This window comes from Schistocerca cancellata, chromosome 7 (genome assembly GCF_023864275.1).
Source record: "Schistocerca cancellata isolate TAMUIC-IGC-003103 chromosome 7, iqSchCanc2.1, whole genome shotgun sequence".
Lineage (NCBI taxonomy): Eukaryota > Metazoa > Arthropoda > Insecta > Orthoptera > Acrididae > Schistocerca > Schistocerca cancellata.
In genome coordinates, this window is record NC_064632.1 from 264,082,892 (window position 1) to 264,105,089 (window position 22,198).

At 46.4% G+C, this 22,198-nt stretch overlaps 1 protein-coding gene across 1 annotated transcript in view; it reads left to right on the forward strand.

Annotated features, from left to right (window-relative positions):
• Positions 1 to 11,646: 11,646 nt before the first annotated feature.
• LOC126092727 (piggyBac transposable element-derived protein 3-like) overlaps positions 11,647 to 22,198 on the forward strand; it is a 109,473-nt gene continuing 98,921 nt past the window's right edge. The window contains exon 1 of the mRNA XM_049908452.1: positions 11,647 to 11,840. Within this exon, the coding sequence (XP_049764409.1) occupies positions 11,647 to 11,840 (194 nt within the window). The remainder of the gene's footprint in view (positions 11,841 to 22,198) is intronic.

Below are 22,198 nucleotides of genomic sequence, written 5' to 3' on the forward strand. Positions count from 1 at the left end.
TTTTTATCGTGATATTTCAGGAAGGTACGCTGACCCACTTGATAGTATACGCCCAGCTGTCTCGAAATCAACAGCACGATGCTCTTTCCTTAGTCGCCGGCGTACTTGTTTACTGCAAGTTTTTCCGATAACGGCCATTGGAGGCCAAGAGCAAAAATATCGTGGCAGTGTAGTACGTTGCTGACACGTGTCGTGGATATACCAACAAACACGAAGCAGAACAAGCGATACGAATAGGTTGTACCGCTCGATGTGCAGAAGGAACAACGATGCCAGTAGAATTTGAAGAGGATTGAAGTTAAAGTAAAATGGAAACTGTTTTGTCCAACGGTTTTATTTTCTTTACGTTGTTAAAGTGTTCGCCTGTTTAAAGATTATTGTACACTTTATCTCATGATTAGAATCTGCTCTCGAAACACGTTGTGGTACTTGTAACCTTATCACGACTTTTGTGTGGTCGAGCCAAATATTAAAAAAAAAAAGGTTCAAATGGCTCTGAGCATTATGGGACTTAAATACTGAGGTCATCAGTCCCCTAGAACTTAGAACTACTTAAACCTAACTAACCTAAGGACATCACACACATCCATGCCCGAGGCAGGATTCGAACCTGCGACCGTAGAGGTCACGCGGTTCCAAACTGACGCGCTTAGAACCGCACGGCCACACCGGCCGGCCCAAATATTTTATTACTGTACTAAGTTTTGCAATGTCGTGCCAACCACTCTACAGTTAAGAAAGGTAACTATAGTACAGTACAGTGGCTCTATAATGGGGCCAAAACGAGCAGTCAGACACAACAAATGATTGCAGTTAACCACCACAAGTGTTACTAATATAAACGGTTTTAAATTTAAGAAGCAGTTACCTATTAGCTGTGCATGTCGAGACCTGATACCTTATCATCAGGTTTTGCTTCAATTAAAAACTGGCCAGGAACAAGCAGAACCCGCGCACTGAGGATTGCGTACAAACTTAATTATGTACGTACAGACAGTTCATCCATTCGGAGGATCGAGAAGCTCGACGATTTCTGCTTTTTACGACATCGATACTGCCAGGATATCGGTCCAAGGGATTCCAAGAATATCGAGTGTTTTAATTGTTTTAATTTGAAGTTTAAAATCGGATAGCAAATGACCAATGAGATTTTTTTCGTACAGTATAAACATAAATTAACAAATTCTTGATTTTTTTCTTTCGCTTGTAGTGTGAAACCTTGGTCTGTGCCAAATTTCATGATTCTAGGTCAACGTATAAGCTATATGTGTTAATGAATGAGTTTGCGTGTATCAAAATGTGTGACATAAATGGCCGTATCTATTGATTGCATTGTCTTTGAAGCTTAACATTTTTGTACGACAAAGACACCATAGACCTCAGTATGTGATATAAATTTCAACTTCATACGCCTACCCGTTCCAGAGAAAAGGGGTTTTCAACAGCCGGACAGACAGGCAGATGGCTAACAAAGTGGTCTTATAGGGGTTCCGTTTTACCGATTGATATACGAAGCCCTAAAAATGAAATAATTACAACAATACTTAACATGTGTGAATCGTAACGTCATTTTGGTTCTGTCAGTAGTTTAGACAGAATTCAGTGATATACTGCATGGCATCTGTGTGGTAAGAAACAATGGACTTGTTAGTAGCCAGATGTACCAACGTGTGTATCCTGCGCTACTGCTCTGTTCTGACCATAAAAAATTATCCTCGTACTCTATTTTAATATTTCAATAGGAGCTACACGCACATGTAACTAAGTACCTTTCTGCATCCATTGTCGGCGGTACATTTAATATTCGTTGCAAAAGAACTCATATGTTATGATTACCTCGACTTAACAACCTTCCCAAATTTACACTAATCAATACGACGTAACATGGTACATTAATTTTGCTCTTACCTAGAGGAGAGTAAACTATACAAAATGAATGCAGGTGGGGCCTGGCAAACATTTCCAGCCCCATTTCGCTAACACATCAGTGAGTGTGTAGTAGTTAGTGGGGTCAAGGACACAGAATATTCAAATGTGAACTGTTGAGAAGCTCGATATGTATAAATGTTACACTATGAAATTATCTCATTAACCATGTGAGAACGACTCAGGTACTGGTTTGAAAATGAAAAAAAACAGGCTCGAAACTAGTCACCATTAACTTAAATGAGAACTCAACAAAGACAGAAACTTAAACAAATAGTAGTATTAAATAAAATTACTGGTCCTTCTGCCAAAGCAGTGGCGGAGTTCCACAAGTAAATTGTCGTACCGATGTAGCGCGTATCTTCGTTATGAAACAATCTGCACCCTTATTGTTGAGACTGCTATTCAAGAAGATGTACTTCCTCAGAATAAAGACAAGCATGACTATAACAAACTACTTCGCAGTATTTAGTTGCTATATCTTTATTACTAATGCATACACTAATTTCATAATGATTCTCATCGTGCACAAACGAACGAATTTGACACTAATCATCTTTCACCTTCAGATCGCACTGTGTTCATAACACGCATATATCCCCACTACACGTGTCACACTGCTGTACTGCTGTACTAAATGAAAAATTCAACACAGCGCCCCGTTGTGACTCAAGAGATTGTTCCTGTCCTTTGCTTTCTGGAGACACATGGCACTTTGCTGGAGATAGTGATACTGTATTTTACTGTCACTAACAACAGGACTCGCATTAGGGAGGACGACGGTTCAATCCCGCGTCCGGCCATCCTGATTTAGGTTTTCCGTGATTTCCCTAAATCACTCCAGGCAAATTCCGGGATGGTTCCTTTGAAAGGGCACGGCCGACTTCCTTCCCCGTCCTTCCCTGATCCGATGAGACCGATGACCTTGCTGTCTGGTCTCCTCCCCCAAACAACCCAACCCAACCCTAACAACAGGACACTACGTATAAATGTTGGTGACGAGATGATTATGGAACAAAACTCGCGTTTGCATGGGAACTGCAAGGCCAGAGACGCCTGCGTGGTTTCTATAAATCGCTTGAGGCAGGTGTGGATCGATGGTTCCTTTCAAAAGGACACGGCAGATTTCTTTCCGCTCGATTTTCCTCTGCGAACTCGTTGTTGCCCTTTATTGGGATCATAGTCGGCATGACGTTATACCACAGTTCTCCATCCTCCTGCATCTCTTCTTATTCACATTCCATTTAGGTTTTCATCAAATTGACGGATGTTGTGCTGCTCCACGGTGTAGAATGGATCAGATAAAACGCTTTTCAAGTCATCACTCTTTATGCTGATATTGTACTGCTTCCGTCTGCAAGCCGCCGCTTGCCTTAATCATAAATATAAGTTCAAAAATAGCTCTGAGCACTATGAGACTTAACGTCTGAGGTCATCAGTCCCCTAGAACTTAGAACTACTTAAACCTAACTAACCGAAGGACATCACACACATCCATTCCAGAGGCAGGACTCGAACCTGCGACCGAGGCGGTCACGCTGTTCCAGACTGTAGCGCCTAGAACCGCTCGGCCATTTCGGCCGGCTAAATATAAGTCCGTGTGATGCTAAATCTTATTATCTTTACGTAAAGATAAGTATTATCTTCTCAATAACCTTCAAATCGTGAGCTACACCCTAATTTTTATATATGAAATTAGTGAATTTATTCATGGCATTTTTGTTGCCTATGCCTGTGGTCACTTTCAGAACTCAAACTAATTATTAAATTAATTAATTTAATAAGATTAAACATTAAATTGCTGGTGTACCCATATACCACCACAATAAAATAAAAACAGTGAATAGTTAAGGGAGTATGAATGATAACAGTAGCATATTTAAGTTTACAAAATAATGACAACTTTTATTAATCCTAGCTAGCTACAACTAGCTAATAAATCTTATACAAAAATGACAAACGCAGATCAGAAAAACGAAGGGTGTTTGACTGGCAAAGCACACGTTGAGGTGGAAGCTGTACAAATTCTCCCCTGAATTAATCCCTTTTAAAACGCAGTCTGACTTTGTTTACATGAATCCACTACGAGGCCCAACTCTGTTCAAGTGGAATCAACTACGACTAAGTATATCACAAGCTATGGTTCACGGGAGAACAGGGAGCTGTGAATCTCATTTAAGAACCCTACGCTGATGCAGCAGTATTTTATCCTTTCACCTTGATTCCGGCGCGCTTTTGTGCGAGGAGCGTTGCGCTGCGGCAGCTGAAATGTTCTGACGCGCCCACGTAAATTTCCAAACTACATGAACTGGCGTTCTGATTATTAGAATGTGGGGAACTTCCCTCTCAGAGCCCTGAAATCCCGGCAGATTTCAGTGTGAGGTGCACCCGTTTGCTGGTATGCGCAAACCAATTTGAGTCAAAGGCACGACGGTGCGTGCTAGAATTGCCAAACGTCAGACAGCCGACTTAAGACCAATACGTTCACTCTCATGAGACACGATATGTCCGAGATGATGTGCAGTTTCACAGCTGTACAGCTGGAAAATGCCACTGGCAGATGATTTGCAGTTCCACAACTGTACAGCTGGAAACAACAGCCTAACCGTTCTTCCGTAGTATATTTTCTTCTACGAATGCTAATCTCGCAAGGTATGGAGGAGAACTGTGACGTCCAAATGTTGTAGAGAGATATTGAGAGAAACGAAGCTGTGAGTGCGGGTCATGAATTGTTTCCAGAAGCTGAGGTGTTGAGACAATAGCTACGAATGGCAATGTGCCGGGTTCTAAATCTGCCAGTATGTTTCCAACCAGTGAGCATTACGCTGCAGAGTTAAATAGTCATTCAAGCTGCAAAGGAAGTCGGATGCAGTAGTTACGCAGAGATGAAACGATTAACGCAAGCCAAGAAAACGAGGAGAACAACACTGAAGCAGTCGAGAAGCTGATGACTTTAAATAAAGCAGATCAGGAACGAACGGGATTTAAACGGTCTAAGAGTCCACGTCCGAGCTATACACTGCCACAAACTTTTAATTTGCCACGAAATTTGATGTATTATTGCTGATTACTTGACTCAGTATGCACTGCCTGACGAACTCAAAAAGGGGAGGAGAAAACGAAATGGAACGTCAAAGATTGAGAGCGTATGCGATTTTATTTCATTGATTACAACATCGAGTCAAATTTACAAAGAACTTGAATAAAATCTCGTTGGTTTTCATGCCGCGTCAATTCGAATAAAATTCTCGAGCTTTCGATGGCCATCTCCGCTATCGTCGTCAGAAGTAAAACCACTGACTGTCTGGCTTTCCTGCCACACGACAGCGAGCAGCACGTTAGGACGTGTGCTGCACAGACGTGGACTGAGACTAGGGTTCCGGCCCACCCCCAATATACGAGATATGCTGCGCCCCGTTAAAGGCGCCATAGCTCTTCGCGTGCCCGGTGTGTATACAGGCCAGGCAGTTCGCACAATTGCAGAGCGTGGTATCGAGCACAAGAGACATATTTAATAATGGGAACTTGACAAGTCGGCCATAGCTAAGCATTGCCTGGAAAACGGACACAAAATACAGTTTGAGAACACGAGAGTCTTGGTTCATGCGTCAACATATTGGGATTCCGTTATAAAAGAGGCAGCTGACATTAGAATGAACAGCAGCAATTTCAACAGAGGCCAGGGGTGCACACTGAGTAGGGCGTGGGGGCGGGCTCTGGAAGGAAGCAACGGCGGATACTTGACTCATGTAGGTTGGCAGGAGTGGCAGTTTCAAACGTGGCACCAGACCCTCGCGCCACCTAACGTCACTCTGTCCCGAGGCGGGCCGGAACTTCTATGAGCTGCCCAGCTCGCCTTCTGCACACGCATCGTTCCGACCATCTCTGATTGGTTCAAAACTGGCTCTGAGCACTATGGGACTTAACATCTGAGGTCATCAGTCTCCTAGAACTTAGAACTACTTAAACCTAACAAACCTAAGGACATCACACACATCCATGCCCGAGGCAGAATTCTAACCTGCGAACGCAGCAGTCGCGCGGTTCCAGACTGTAGCGCCTAGAACCGCTGGACCACACTGGCCGGCCTGTGATTGGTGCCAACGGTCTTAACGTGGGTATATAAGAGGAAAATCGTGCCAGCCCTGGAAGTCAGTAGTTTTACTCCTGATGACACTGGCGAAGATAGTCTTCAAAAGTTCTGGAACTTTATTCGAACTGACGCGGCTTGAAACCGAGATTATTTTATTTAGACATGCCGCCATGAAAGACTCCGAGGCTACAAAGAACTTGCCAGTATGAGGCAGCTTATCAGTATCATGTTGATCCACTCTGGGCCCAGACTCAGTCGTATCCTTTCCTGAGGCACGTGGCCTACAACTGTAGTAACTGGCCCATGATGTGCTGAATACTGGCACTAGGGAGGAGTTGACGTCCAATCTGGCTGCCTATGTGATAATACGACACATGTTCTTTTGGAGACAGATTTGGGGAACTTCATGATCACTGGAGGGGGTCAATACCACATAGAAAATTCAGTGAGATAAGAGCCTTGTATAAACGAGCATTTTCCTGTTGCAAAAACGCATCACAATACTGTAGGATGAGGGGTGACACCTGACGACGGAAGATGACCGTGATGTATATCTGTGCCATCAGAATTCCCTCAGTCACTGCCAGCCACGACTTAAACTCATACCCGATGTCTACCTACACCAAGACGCCAGGAGTAACGCTGTTGTGCCTCTCCAAAAGCCGGCCGCAGTGGTCATGCGATTCTAGGCGCTTCAGTCTGGAACCGCGCGACCGTTGCGGTCGCAGGTTCGAATCCTACCTCGGGCATGGATGTGTGTGATGTACTTAGGTTAGTTAGGTTTAATTAGTTCTAAGCTCTAGGGGACTAATGACCTCAGATGTTACGTCCCATAGTGCTCAGAGCCATTTGAACCATTTGAACCTCTCCAAAATTTTGGAAAATGGGATCTCTGCCTGGGCCGACGCCATACTCGCTGAAGATGGTCACGCAGGGCAGTACAGCATATTTTTCCTGATTACGGCACCACTCCAAATGCGGCCGTTTCTGTTGTGCTGTTAACAGTATCATAAGTATGGGACTGGAACTCCAAAGTCTGGCTACTACTAATCTGCAACCAATGGTGTGAGATGACACAGAATTTTTCAGGGACTCCATAACTTCTTGTCAGATGACAGGGTGGAGATGGGTGGGAGTTATAGCGTGTTTGGTGCACAACATGGCGAGCCTATCTTCCGTCGTCGTCCAGAACCACGACGAATATCACTGGCCTCAAGTTACCACGAAGTCCAACATCGTCCCTCTGTCACATGCAAATGCCCCACAATTCGGGATATTACACAATTAGATCAGCCGTCAAATGGAGACCCACAATGAGACCTGTTACAAACTCTGTTAGATGCTGATAACGCTGTAACAGACGAGTCCACAGTGGGGTCTAGTGATCTAGCAGTAAAACACTTGACTGTACACCTATAGGTCACGAAACTTGGATATTTCACTTTGCATTGTAACCCAACCTTCACCTCCCAGCAGTTGAGTAGTCGTCAGAAACGACACGTGGTTCGGTTTCGACATTAAAAAGTAGGTGTCCTTTCTCCAGTTGGATAACTGGAGTGGGTTAGGGTCACGCAATTCGCCGAAGTAGCATCCATTTGAAAGACTTCTAGCAGGTTAGTGAATCACACCATATTACAAGAGTACACAGCATGTCCAGGTCCTTCACAGCAATCACCCAACATATAACGCTCTTCACGCCCCTTCCATACCCTAACAGACTTCGTAAAACAACACTAAAAACGGACAAGACTCATCCACTCTGGTGACCGTTCCACGAGTCGTACGGCGTTCTAACTCTAATCATATACATACCTGCCAATAGTGTGTGCTTTTACGAAATTAGTGTCATCTCACCATCTCTTCTGGGTGTTTCACGTTTTTTTTCCATGGTACACTAAAAACTAAAACTAAACTCTACCCCAAGAGACCATGTGGTCCCAATGGTACCGACAGCCGCCATATCATCCTTAGCCCATAGGCGTCACAGGATGCGGATACGAAGGGGCATGTGGTCAGCACACCGCTCTCCTGGCCGTTTACGGTTCGGAGCCGCTACTTCCCAGTCAAGTAGCTACTCAGTTTGCCTCACAAGGGCTGAGTACACTCCACTTACCAACAGTGCTTGGCAGACCGGATGGTCACCCACACAAGTGCTAGCCCAGCCCGACAACGCTTGACTTCGGGGATCTGCCGGGAACCGTGTGGGCTGCACATTCCTCGACTTGCGCCAAAGGGTGGTAGGGTCTCGGGTTCCGCCTACCCACAGCAGGCGGCTACACGGGTAGCAGGGGTTGCGTGGCGTGGAATGGGCTGCTTTTTAGGTTCAAATGGCCTCGGGCAAGTACAGAAAGGGCAACAGCCTCAAAGGGTGCGGGGCAAAGTCAGGACATGCGGGGACCAGGCAGCAATCGGTATTATAAATGTAAACTGTCGAAGATGCGTTGGTAAAGTACCGGAACTTCAAGCGCTGATAAAAAGCACCGAAGCTGAAATCGTTATAGGTACGGAAAGCTGTCTGAAGCCAGAGATAAATTCTGCCAAAATTTTTACAAAGGCACAGACGATGTTTAGAAAGGATAGATTGCATGCAACCAGTGGTGGCGTCTTTGTCGCTGTTAGTAATAGTTTATCCTGTAGTGAAACAGAAGCGGATGGTTCCTGTGAATTATTATGGGTGGAGGTTATACTCAACAACCGAGCTAGGTTAATAATTGGCTCCTTTTACCGACCTCCCACTCAGCAGCATTAGTGGCAGAATAACTGAGAGAAAATCTGGAATACATTTTACATAAATTTCCTCAGCATGTTATAGTCTTAGATGGAGATTTCAATTTACCAGATATAGACTGGGACACTCAGATGTTTAGGACGGGTGGTAGGGACAGAGCATCGAGTTTCATTATACTGAGTGCACTATCCGAAAATTACCTCGAGCAATTAAACAGAGAACCGACTCGTGGAGATAACATCTTGGACTACTGATAACAAACAGACCCGAACTTTCCGACTCTGTAAGCGCAGAACAGGGAATCAGTGATCGTAAGGCCGTTGCAGCATCCCTGAATATGGAAGTAAATAGGAATATAAAAAAGGGAGGAAGGTTTATCTGTTTAGCAAGAGTAATAGGAGGCAGATTTCAGACTACCTAACAGATCAAAACGAAAATTTCTGTTCCGACACTGGCAATGTTCAGTGTTTATAGAAAAAGTTCAAGGCAATCGTAAAATGCGTTATAGACAGGAACGTGTCGAGTATAACTGTGAGGGATGGGGAAAACCCACCATGGATCAATAACAAAGTTAGGAAACTATTGCGAAAGCAATGAAAGCTTCACTGCAAATTTAAACGCAGCCAAAACCTCTCAGACAAACAGAAGCCAAACGATGTCAAAGTTAGAGTAAGGAGGGCTATACGTGAAGCGTTCAGTGAATTCGAAAGTAAAATTCTATGTACCGACATGACAGGAAATCCTAGGAAGTTCTGGTCTTACGTTAAATCAGTAAGTGGATCGAACCAGCATATCCTGACACTTTGGGATGATAATGGCATTGAAACAGAGGATGACACGCTGAAATACTAAACACCTTTTTCCAATGCTGTTTCACAGAGGAAGACCGCACTGCAGTTCCTTCTCTAAATCCTCGCACAAACGAAAAAATGGCTGACATAGAAATAAGTGTCCAAGGAATAGAAAAGCAGCTTGAATCACTCAACAGAGTAAAGTCCACTGGACCTGACGGGATACCAATTCGATTCTATACAGAGTACGCGAAAGAATTTTCCCCCCTTCTAACAGCCGTGTACCGCAAGTCTCTAGAGGAACAGAAGGTTCCAAATGATTGGAAAAGAGCACAGGTAGTCCCAGTCTTCAAGAAGGGTCGTCGAGCAGATGCGCAAAACTATAGACCTATATCTCTGACGTCGATCTGTTGTAGAATTTTAGAACATGTTTTTTGCTCGCGTATATGTCGTTTCTGGAAACCCAGAATCTACTCTGTAGGAATCAACATGGATTCCGGAAACAGCGATCCTGTGAGACCCAACTCGCTCTATTTGTTCATGAGACCCAGAAAATATTAGATACAGGCTCCCAGGTAGATGCTATTTTCCTTGACTTCCGGAAGGCGTTCGAAACAGTTCCGCACTGTCGCCTGATAAACAAAGTAAGAGTCTGCGGAATACCAGACCGGCTGTGTGGCTGGATTGAAGAGTTTTTAGCAGACAGAACACAGCATGTTGTTCTCAATGGAGAGACGTCTGCAGACATTAAACTAACCTCTGGCGTGCCACAGAGGAGTGTTATGGGACCATTGCTTTTCACAATATATATAAATGACCTAGTAGATAGTGTCGTAAGTTCCATGCGGCTTTTCGCGGATGATGCTGTAGTATGCAGAGAAGTTGTAACATTAGAAAATTGTAGCGAAATGCAGGAAGATCTGCAGTGGATAGGCACTTGGTGCAGGGAGAGGCAACTGACCCTTAACATAGACAAATGTAATGTATTGCGAATACATAGAAAGAAGGATCCTTTATTGGACGATTATATGATAGCAGAACAAACACTGGTAGCAGTTACTTCTGTAAAATATCTGGGAGTATGCGTGCGCAACGATTTGAAGTGGAATGATCATATAAAATTAATTGTTGGTAAGGCGGGTGCGAGGTTGAGATTCATTGGGAGAGTCATTAGAAAATGTAGTCCATCAACAAAGGAGATGGCTTACAAAACACTCGTTCGACATATACTTGAGGATTGCTCATAAGTATGGGATCTGTACCAGGTCGGGTTGACAGAGGAGATAGAGAAGATCCAAAGAAGAGCGGCGCGTTTCGTCACAGGGTTATTTGGTAAGCATGATAGCGTTACGGAGATGTTTAGCAAACTCAAGTGGCAGACTCTGCAAGAGAGGCGCTCTGCATTGCGGTGTAGCTTGCTGTCCAGGTTTCGAGAGGGTGCGTTTCTGAATGGGGTATCGAATATATTGCTTCCCCCTACTTATAGCTCCAGAGGAGATCATGAATGTAAAATTAGAGAGATTCGAGCGCGCACGGAGGCTTTCCAGCAGTCGTTCTTCCAGCGAACCATACGCGACTGGAACAGGAAAGGGAGGTAATGACAGTGGCATGTAAAGTGCCCTCCGTCACACACCGTTGGGTGGCTTGCGGAGTATAAATGTAGATGTAGATGTAGAATGTAGTAGATGTAGAACCGGTATTACCACTGCGGTATGGCTTTATTCATGGTACACGGCCATAAATTTATCAAATGAGAGGCATACGACCATGTATGTTGTGTTTACTTACACTTCTTCTTCACAACACAGTTTGCGCTTCTCAAGCCATTATGCTATGTTCAGTTAGAAAAACGTGCCGTACGTATAAAAGTGGTAGTGGAAAAGTGCCGCTTTTACGAATATGATACCGAGGGCTGTGGTTTGGCCTGCTGTCCAGAAGACTGAGACCTGCCCCTGCCCCTGCCCCGTGCCTCGGGTCGCCTGCGCTCCTGACTGACCACAGTAACTCAGCAGCCTCCGGCCGTTCGTCAGGCGGGCGGCCGCGGCAGTGCAGTGGCGCTGTGCTGCTGTCAGTTCTTGCGCCGGCAGGCGGGACGCCGTGTTATGGTAATGCAGGGCGCGCTGATGGGCAGCATCGCGGCGTGTGGAGCGCCCTATAAGGCGACGGCGGCCGCGCGCTGCCCGCTGGCGGGGCACTTCCTGGCCGCCACCGGCTGCTGGCTCGTTGGTTCATTCACTGCCAGCACCAGGGTCGCCGACCTGCGCGGTCGCCGATCCAACCACAGCCCTGACAGCCGCCGAACGTGAGCCGTATAAGACAGCGCTGCCAGAGAGGGGGCACTCCTCAGCTTGTCTCTCAGCCCGTAGCAGAATGTTTGCTCCTATTGGCCAGTTTACTTCATTAACCCTGCTGTTCTGTTCGGGTCTATATGACCCCAAATGGCTATAAATTTCGTTTCTTTTTATTTAAATATGAAAATAACTTTATGAAATTTGGTGACTGTCTGAAAATGCAAGGGCAATACATGGTTCAAAATTTTTTTTAAATATTTAAGTCAGCTGGTCATAGACCTTAAGAGTTATATATGTAATGTTCGGGTCAATGTGCCCCGATATTAATATGATTACTCTGAAGTTAAATACTTTCTGGTTGTCTTATATTTTATAGTGGTAATGAGTTTCATTGTTAAGAAACTTCCTGGCAGATTAAAACTGTGTGCCGGACCGAGACTCGAACTCGAGACCTTTGCTTTTGGGGGAAAGTGCTCTACCAACTGAGCTACCCATGCACGACTCGAGCCCCATCCTCACAGCTTTACTCCTGCCAGTATTTCGTCTCCTACCTTCCAAACTTTACAGAAGCTCTCCTGCGAACCTTGCTCTCCGCTGCAGAGTGAAAATCTCATTCCAGTTTCATTGTTCAACAAGTCAACAAAGGCTCTACCTCCACAACAATGTACTTGTCATTACGACTTGTCAACTGTTCGATTTATCCATTGCTCTTGCTCACTTTGTATTCCTATCGTTTCTGATCAGTCTGAATTGTGACGTAATGGCGATTACATCATTTACTGACGCTGAGTTGGGAGAATCAGTAAATAGCTCAACAAACGAAGGATCACTTCCCGAGTTCTAAGACCATGTCAGTAACGCATCTGAAAGCGAGTGTTCTGGTGACATTGACGACAGGTCACAGCCTCTTCGAAGTAGTGCACAGACTTCTACTTCTAAAAACGGGAATATAGAATGGCAGTTGCAACCAGCAGCACAACACGGCCACCTACCTGCTTCGAACGTCATTAGGACTACCCATGAGTTACCAGGTATGCAAGCAGCAGAAGTTCAAATGGTTCAAATGGCTCTAAGCGCTATGGGACGTAACATCTGAGGTCATCAGTCCCCTAGACTTAGAACTACTTGAACTTAAAACTAACCTAAGGACATCACACACATCCATGCACGAGGCAGGATTCGAACCTGCGACCGTGGCAGCAGCGCGGTTCCGGACTGAAGCGCCTAGAACTGCTCTTCCACAGCGGCCGGCTAGCAGAAGTTCATTTGAAGTATTATTTTCTACAGCATTTCAGAATGAAATAAAAGAGACGTCAAATATTGAGGGGCAAATAATTTATTGTAAACAATGGACAAACATTGGTGATTCTACTTTCCAAGCGTACTTAGGACTTACCTTCCTTGCAGGTGTATATGGCTCACATGGGGAATGTACAAAAATTTTTTGGAATAAGGATATTCGTGGAACAGATTTCCAGCAACCATATCCCTTGAAACATTCTATAAAATATCGCGCGTCTTGTAGTTTCATAAGAAATCCACAAGAGAGGAAAGACGACGTACTAATAAACTCGAAGCAATTCGCAGTATCAGGGAGAAGTGGTTAGAAGCCCTTTTCGAACTCTATAATCCAGGGAAAAATGTGACCGTTGACGAGCAGCTGGTAACATTTAGAGGCCGCTGTCCAGTCAAGCAGTACATCTCAAGCAAACCGGCAAAATGTGGGATCAAGATATGGACTCTGTGTGACAGCAAATCTTCATATGTACTGAAAACCCATATTTATACAGGAAAGGAGAGTGGAGCGGACCTAAAAAAAACCAGGGCACGAGAGTAGCTGCTGTTCTTACCTCTACTTTGCGAGGTCAGAATGTATCATGTGACAATTCTTTTACGCCATACAATTTTGGACAGCTGCTCCTCAAAAGTAAACTGACAATGTTAGGAAACGTACGTAAAAATAAGCCAGAGCTACCACAAAATATGACCAACAAAGAGATTCCACCATGGTGGGGAAATAAGTGACAGAGCTGATAACAAGCCAAAAATGGTTTTAGATTATAATTCAACCAAAGACACACTAGATCAGCTAACAGTTGCATACACATTCATCATGGCCCATGATGGTTTTTTACAATATTCTTGATGTTGCCACTGTCTTGTGGACTTCGACTGACCTTAACTGGAATACAAGAAAATTGACTGGATCGAGAATATTTTTGGAGGAACTTGGAAATTCACTGGTTGCAGAGCACATTGTATCAAGGCAAGCATTTTCCAAGAACAGCTGGTTGCAGAGCACATTACATCAAGGAAAGCATTTCCCAGGAACAGAAGATTCATTGAGAATGATAAGGAGCATCCAAGACCGCGAAGGAGTTACAGGTGTGGTTAAATCAGTAACAATAAGAAACTCTACTACATGTGCGCGCTGTAAGTTCTGTCCTTCAAGCAATGACAATAAAACAAACATGTTGTGTGGAAAGTGTAACAAGCATGTATGCGAAACACACGTCGCGTCCTTGTGTCCAAACTGCAGTGAGTAAGAAGAGTTCGTGTGACTAGGGCCTATCGCCGGGAAGACCGTTCGCCGGATGCAAGTCTTTCGATTTGACGCCACTTCGGCGACTTGCGCGTCGGTGGGGATGAAATGATGATGATTAGGACAAAACAACACCCAGTCCCTGAGCGGAGAAAATCTCCAACCCAGCTGGGAATCGAACCCGGGCACTTAGAACTGACATTCTGTCACGCTGACTACTTTTTTCTTTTGCATTTTGTTCGTTGTTAATCGTTGTGTTTGGTCTTTGCGGACGTCACATGACATCCGTTCAAGTTCGTTTGTTGATCCTTCCACTCCGTTTTATATTACAGAGGCCAACCAGCTCTCTGACCGAACACGCTGAGATACCGTGCTGGCTCCACGTCACTACCGGGGACGGACAGTAAGAAGAGTGATACGGACAGACGGATGGATGATTGTTGAGAATGACTTTTTGGTGGAAATGTTTGCTATTCCTAATACATCCTGCATATAATAATATTTTAGTGAAATTCTGTGTATTATTATTATTATTATTATTATTACTATTACTGTTATCGCTATGTTCATTAACAACATACTGTAATATAACAACAATGGACATGGTTCTTAACAGGGTGTATGACCATCTTGGATGGCAATGAAACTCTACACCTGGCATCCATGCCAGCCATAAGGATGACAAGGAGTTTTGGTGGTGGGGCGTGCCATTCCTCCACCGGCGCGGTTAGCAACTGCTAGATGCTAATTTGTGCACGTGAACGTTCTGTCATGTGTCTCCCCAACGCATCCCAAACCTGCCGGATGAAATTTACGTGGAGGGGACGGCCAGGCCAGTCCATTCGGCAAATATCCTCTCGTTCCAAGAGCGCCTCCACCTGCGCTGTTCGATGCGGTCGCGCATTGTCATCTATAAAAATGAAACCAGGGCCCATGCAGCCGTGAGAAGACGCACATTGACGTTGACCGGCGACTGTATTTATTTACTGCCAGATTGTAGACCTCTTCTCTGATGTTTCAAAACAGGTCGTACATCTTACAGCTTTCGTTTTTCATATTTTCTGTAACTTTCTTTTGTTTTTATCTACAACAGTTTACAAAGAATAATACTTTTTGAAATAACAATAATTTAAAGTTTATATATAAAAGAGGGACTGGATGAGGGGAAGTTTATCATTACTGATTGTGACAAGCTGTAAATACCTCGGAATGGTTTCTTAGAGCTGTTAACCATCAATCAAGGTTCAAAAAATGGTTCAAATGGCTCTGAGCACTATGGGACTTAACTTCTGAGTTCATAAATCCCCTAGAACTTAGAACTACTTAAACCTAACTAACCTAAGGACATCACACACAACCATGCCCGGGGCAGATTCGAACCTGCGACCGTAGTGGTCACGCGGTTCCAGACTGTAGCGCCTGGAACCGCTCGGCCACCCCGGCCGGCCATCAATCAAGGAAAAAAGGTTTGTTCAGCAGTAGAGAAACAGTACTGCTTATTCTGTGTATTTCTAATACAAAATGTTAACTTTAGGTGCTGATACGTATACAGCATTTGTGCTTTCTTGCCTAGATCGCCAGTACCTTATGCTTATTTATTGCCATATCTCGTCTTCCTCCTCTTGTTCCTCTTCAGTGTCATTGTTTTCGCTGTCACTGTGGACGTCGCTGTCCACCCTCTAGAGATTCTTCTTACTTTGCTTATACACTCCTGGAAATTGAAATAAGAACACCGTGAATTCATTGTCCCAGGAAGGGGAAACTTTATTGACACATTCCTGGGGTCAGATACATCACATGATCACACTGACAGAACCACAGGCACATAGACACAGGCAACAGAGCATACAAAATGTCGGCACTAGTACAGTGTATATCCACCTTTCGCAGCAATGCAGGCTGCTATTCTCCCATGGAGACAATCGTAGAGATGCTGGATGTAGTCCTGTGGAACGGCTTGCCATGCCATTTCCACCTGGCGCCTCAGTTGGACCAGCGTTCGTGCTGGACGTGCAGACCGCGTGAGACGACGCTTCATCCAGTCCCAAACATGCTCAATGGGGGACAGATCCGGAGATCTTGCTGGCCAGGGTAGTTGACTTACACCTTCTAGAGCACGTTGGGTGGCACGGGATACATGCGGACGTGCATTGTCCTGTTGGAACAACAAGTTCCCTTGCCGGTCTAGAAATGGTAGAACGATGGGTTAGATGACGGTTTGGATGTACCGTGCACTATTCAGTGTCCTCTCGACGATCACCAGTGGTGTACGGCCAGTGTAGGAGATCGCTCCCCACACCCTGATGACGGGTGTTGGCCCTGTGTGCCTCGGTCGTATGCAGTCCTGATTGTGGCGCTCACCTGCACGGCGCCAAACACGCATACGACCATCATTGGCACCAAGGCAGAAGCGACTCTCATCGCTGAAGACGACACGTCTCCATTCGTCCCTCCATTCACGCCTGTCGCGACACCACTGGAGGCGGGCTGCACGATGTTGGGGCGTGAGCGGAAGACGGCCTAACGGTGTGCGGGACCGTAGCCCAGCTTCATGGAGACGGTTGCGAATGGTCCTCGCCGATACCCCAGGAGCAACAGTGTCCCTAATTTTCTGGGAAGCGGCGGTGCGGTCCCCTACGGCACTGCGTAGGATCCTACGGTCTTGGCGTGCATCCGTGCGTCGCTGCGGTCCGGTCCCATGTCGACGGGCACGTGCACCTTCCGCCGACCACTGGCGACAACATCGATGTACTGTGGAGACCTCACGCCCCACGTGTTGAGCAATTCGGCGGTACGTCCACCCGGCCTCCCGCATGCCCACTACACGCCCTCGCTCAAAGTCCGTCAACTGCACATACGGTTCAAGTCCACGCTGTCGCGACATGCTACCAGTGTTAAAGACTGCGATGGAGCTCCGTATGCAACGGCAAACTGGCTGACACTGACGGCGGCGGTGCACAAATGCTGCGCAGCTAGCGCCATTCGACGGCCAACACCGCGGTTCCTGGTGTGTCCGCTGTGCCGTGCGTGTGATCATTGCTTGTACAGCCCTCTCGCAGTGTCCGGAGCAAGTATGGTGGGTCTGACACACCGGTGTCAATGTGTTCTTTTTTCCATTTCCAGGAGTGTAGTCACGTCTGCTATGTCGTATCCGCAGGTACACTTCATGTATTGTTTTTTCATTACTGTGCGTCAATGAGTTTAGTTGTGCCCATTGTTCTTCGTCTCCTATTGCTGTGTATACATCTATGCCTGTTTCTGTATAGTCTAAGTGTAGTGTATGTCTATCTTTCGCGTGCTGCCCGCGTAAGAAACAGTGTGTTCTGGCGACTCTTCTTCCCCGCATGGGCATGTATATGTCTGTCTGACCGGTGAGTACACCGTTTTCCTAGATTTGGAGGTTAGAGTTAGCAGAGTCATGTAAAATTGTGCCTGCCGACAACACAAGACCTGGACCACCAAAACGATCTTGCTGGACCATGTTCGTGGCTGAATTACGTGCTCCCATCTTTCGTCATACGAGGGTACATCCAGAATCACTTCTCAAACTCAAATCTGCTCTCGTCAGAGAAGTGCACGCGACCGCACATCTCATCCGTTCGGCCCCTATATTATCACTAATAAGAACAAGAGACTGAACGAACAAGGAGTGCCGTCGCGTGCTCTTCTCCGATGAGAGCAAATCTGAGTTTTGGTAGTGGTTTGGACATAGACTACTGGCAATTAAAATTGCTACACCACGAAGATGACGTGCTACAGACGCGAAATTTAACCGACATGAAGAAGATGCTGTCATATGCAAATTTTTAGTTTTTGAGAACATTCACATAAGGTTGGCGTCGGTGGCGACACCTACAACGTGCTAACATGAGGAAAGTTTCCAACCGATTTCTCATACACTAACAGCAGTAGACAGGCGTTGCCTGGTAAAACATTGTTGTGCTGCCTCGTGTAAGGAGGAGAAATGCGTACCATCACGTTTCCGACTTTGATAAAGGTCGGATTGTAGCCTATCGCGATTGCGGTTTATCGTATCGCGACATTGCTGCTCGCGTTGGTCGAGATCCAATGACTGTTAGTAGAATATGGAATCGGTGGGCTCAGGAGGGTAATACGGAACGCCGTGCTGGATCCCAATGGCCTCGTATCACTAGCAGTCGAGATGACAGGCATCTTATCCGCATGGCTGTAACGGATCGTGCAGCCACGTCTCGATCCCTGAGTCAACAGATGGGGACGTTTGCAAGACAACAACCATCTGCACGAACAGTTAGACGACGTTTGCAGCAGCATGGACTATCAGCTCGGAGACCATGGCTGCGGTTACCCTTGAAGCTTCATCACAGACAGGAGCGCCTGCGACGGTGTACTCAACACCGAACCTGGGTGCACGAATTTTTTCGGACGAATCCAGGTTCTGTTTTCAGCATCATGATGGTCGCATCCGTGTTTGGCGACATCGCAGTGAACGCACGTTGGAAGCGTGTATTCGTCATCACCATACTGGCGCATCACCCGGCGTGATGGTATGGGGTCCACTGGTTACACGTCTCGGTCACCTCTTGTTCGCATTGACGGCACTTTGAACAGTGGACGTTACATTTCAGATGTGTTACGACCCGTGGCTCTACCCTTCATTCGATCCCTGCGAAACCTACATTTCAGCAGCATAATGCACGACCGCATGTTGCAGTTCCTGTACGGGCCTTTCTGGATACAGAAAATGTTCGATTGCTGCCCTGACCAGCAAATTCTCCTGATCTCTCTCCAACTGAAAACGTCTAGTCAATGTTGGCCGAGCAACTGGCTCGTCACAATACGCCAGTCACTACTCTTGATGAACTGTGGTATCGTGTTGAATCTGCATGGGCAGCTGTACCTGTACACGCCATCCAAGCTGTGTTTGACTCAATGCCAAGGCGTATCAAGGCCGTTATTACGGCCAGTGGTGGTTGTTCTGGGTACTGATTTCTCAGGATCTATGCACCCAACCTGCGTGAAAATGTAATCACATGTCAGTTCTAGTATAATACACTCCTGGAAATGGAAAAAAGAACACATTGACACCGGTGTGTCAGACCCACCATACTCTCTCCGGACATTGCTGTACAAGCAATGATCACACGCACGGCACAGCGGACACACCAGGAACCGCGGTGTTGGCCGTCGAATGGCGCCAGCTGCGCAGCATTTGTGCACCGCCGCCGTCAGTGTCAGCCAGTTTGCCGTGGCATACGGAGCTCCATCGCAGTCTTTAACACTGGTAGCATGCCGCGACAGCGTGGACGTGAACCGTATGTGCAGTTGACGGACTTTGAGCGAGGGCGTGTAGTGGGCATGCGGGAGGCCGGGTGGACGTACCGCCGAATTGCTCAACACGTGGGGCGTGAGGTCTCCACAGTACATCGATGTTGTCGCCAGTGGCCGGCGGAAGGTGCACGTGCCCGTCGACCTGGGACCGGACCGCAGCGACGCACGGATGCACGCCAAGACCGTAGGATCCTACGCAGTGCCGTAGGGGACCGCACCGCCACTTCCCAGAAAATTAGGGACACTGTTGCTCCTGGGGTATCGGCGAGGACCATTCGCAACCGACTCCATGAAGCTGGGCTACGGTCCCGCACACCGTTAGGCCGTCTTCCGCTCACGCCCCAACATCGTGCAGCCCGCCTCCAGTGGTGTCGCGACAGGCGTGAATGGAGGGACGAATGGAGACGTGTCGTCTTCAGCGATGAGAGTCGCTTCTGCCTTGGTGCCAATGATGGTCGTATGCGTGTTTGGCGCCGTGCAGGTGAGCGCCACAATGAGGACTGCATACGACCGAGGCACACAGGGCCAACACCCGGCATCATGGTGTGGGGAGCGATCTCCTACACAGGCCGTACACCACTGGTGATCGTCGAGGGGACACTGAATAGCGCACGGTACATCCAAACCGTCATCTAACCCATCGTTCTACCATTCCTAGACCGGCAAGGGAACTTGCTGTTCCAACAGGACAATGCACGTCCGCATGTATCCCGTGCCACCCAACGTGCTCTAGAAGGTGTAAGTCAACTACCCTGGCCAGCAAGATCTCCGGATCTGTCCCCCATTGAGCATGTTTGGGACTGGATGAAGGGTCGTCTCACGCGGTCTGCACGTCCAGCACGAACGCTGGTCCAACTGAGGCGCCAGGTGGAAATGGCATGGCAAGCCGTTCCACAGGACTACATCCAGCATCTCTACGATCGTCTCCATGGGAGAATAGCAGCCTGCATTGCTGCGAAAGGTGGATATACACTGTACTAGTGCCGACATTGTGCATGCTCTGTTGCCTGTGTCTATGTGCCTGTGGTTCTGTCAGTGTGATCATGTGATGTATCTGACCCCAGGAATGTGTCAATAAAGTTTCCCCTTCCTGGGACAATGAATTCACGGTGTTCTTATTTCAATTTCCAGGAGTGTATATTTGTCCAATGAATACCCGTTTATCATTTCTTCTTGGTGTAGCAATTTTAATGGCCAGTAGTGTACTATCGTATGGTGAGAGGTGGGGAGTCGTAATCCAACTAAAACAACAATAATATTCAAAAACAACTATAATATTCAAAAACAACAATAATAATGAAATTTTCGTAGCTGTAAGATCCAAATTCATACTATCCCATCTGTCTAATAAACACGCTAGCCAAGGTCCAGGAGAGGCTCTTGTGTAGCCGCCTGCATGCACACAGTGACCTTCGTGTCCTTTGCTTACGACCATTTGGCTTCCACGAAGGTAAGTCATTCGATGACGCTATAAACAGTGCACTCACAAGTGTCTCAGGAGCCACACGTAAATATGCAGTTGCAATTACCGTAGAGATTACAAGCGCCTTTGACAATCTCTCCTGGCCTGCAATGTTCGCGAGACTTAAAGAACTGGACATACTTTCACCTTTCTTAACACCATCATTCTTGCCACCGTAGGCGTCTCCAACGGGGGCAAGAGGAATCTCTTGTCACCTCCCGGAATCTGGGTACTACAAGCTTTTTATTCATTATTGCCTTCTCGCACATGATGAGATAAAGTTACCTTTTCTAGTACTCCAACTTCCACCAAAACATTCTTGATGATTTTGGCTGTCACACTACTTCTAACCCATGCTGCAATTAGCAATTGATGCTGTCCTGATATCGCGGTCCCGCTGTAAATTTATGCACAACTGCTGCCCAGAACGGATGCGACGAGTGTGTTCAATTTCTGTGGGTGAGCGGCTCCAATACAGATGCAGAATGACTCTTCACTTCCAACATGTGAAGACAGGACCCAGCTGCCTCTCTAGGGTCCAAAATACGACCTCTCTCAAAGTTTCTTAGCTTTGGAAACTCTACTTGTCGACACCATACTAGCTTTTTTAAAGCGCTCATAACCCAGTATGGTTCGCCAAACAACACACCCTTCATTCAGTAAGACAAATATAGTGCAGAGTTTTGTCTCTCAAAGTTCGTTGAACCTTATTCTATGCACATCAACGGCGTCTTGACTGGTACTCTATCAGCATCCCGCGAAAATATTCAGTCTGAATCCCATTGTTGAAGGCGATAGTTTTAATCCTTTGCAATAGTAAAAAGGAAGGAATGTTAGGATTTAACGTCCTACAGACAACGAAGTGATTAGAGACGGAGAACAAGCTCAGGTTGGAAAAGGATGGCGAACTAAATCGGCAGGCCGAGCGGTTCTAGGCGCTTCAGTCCGGAATCGCGCTGCTGCTACGCTCGCAGGTTCGAATCCTGCCTCGGGCATGGATGTGTGTGATGTCCTTAGGTTAGTTAGGTTTAAGTAGTTCTAAGTCTTGGGGACTG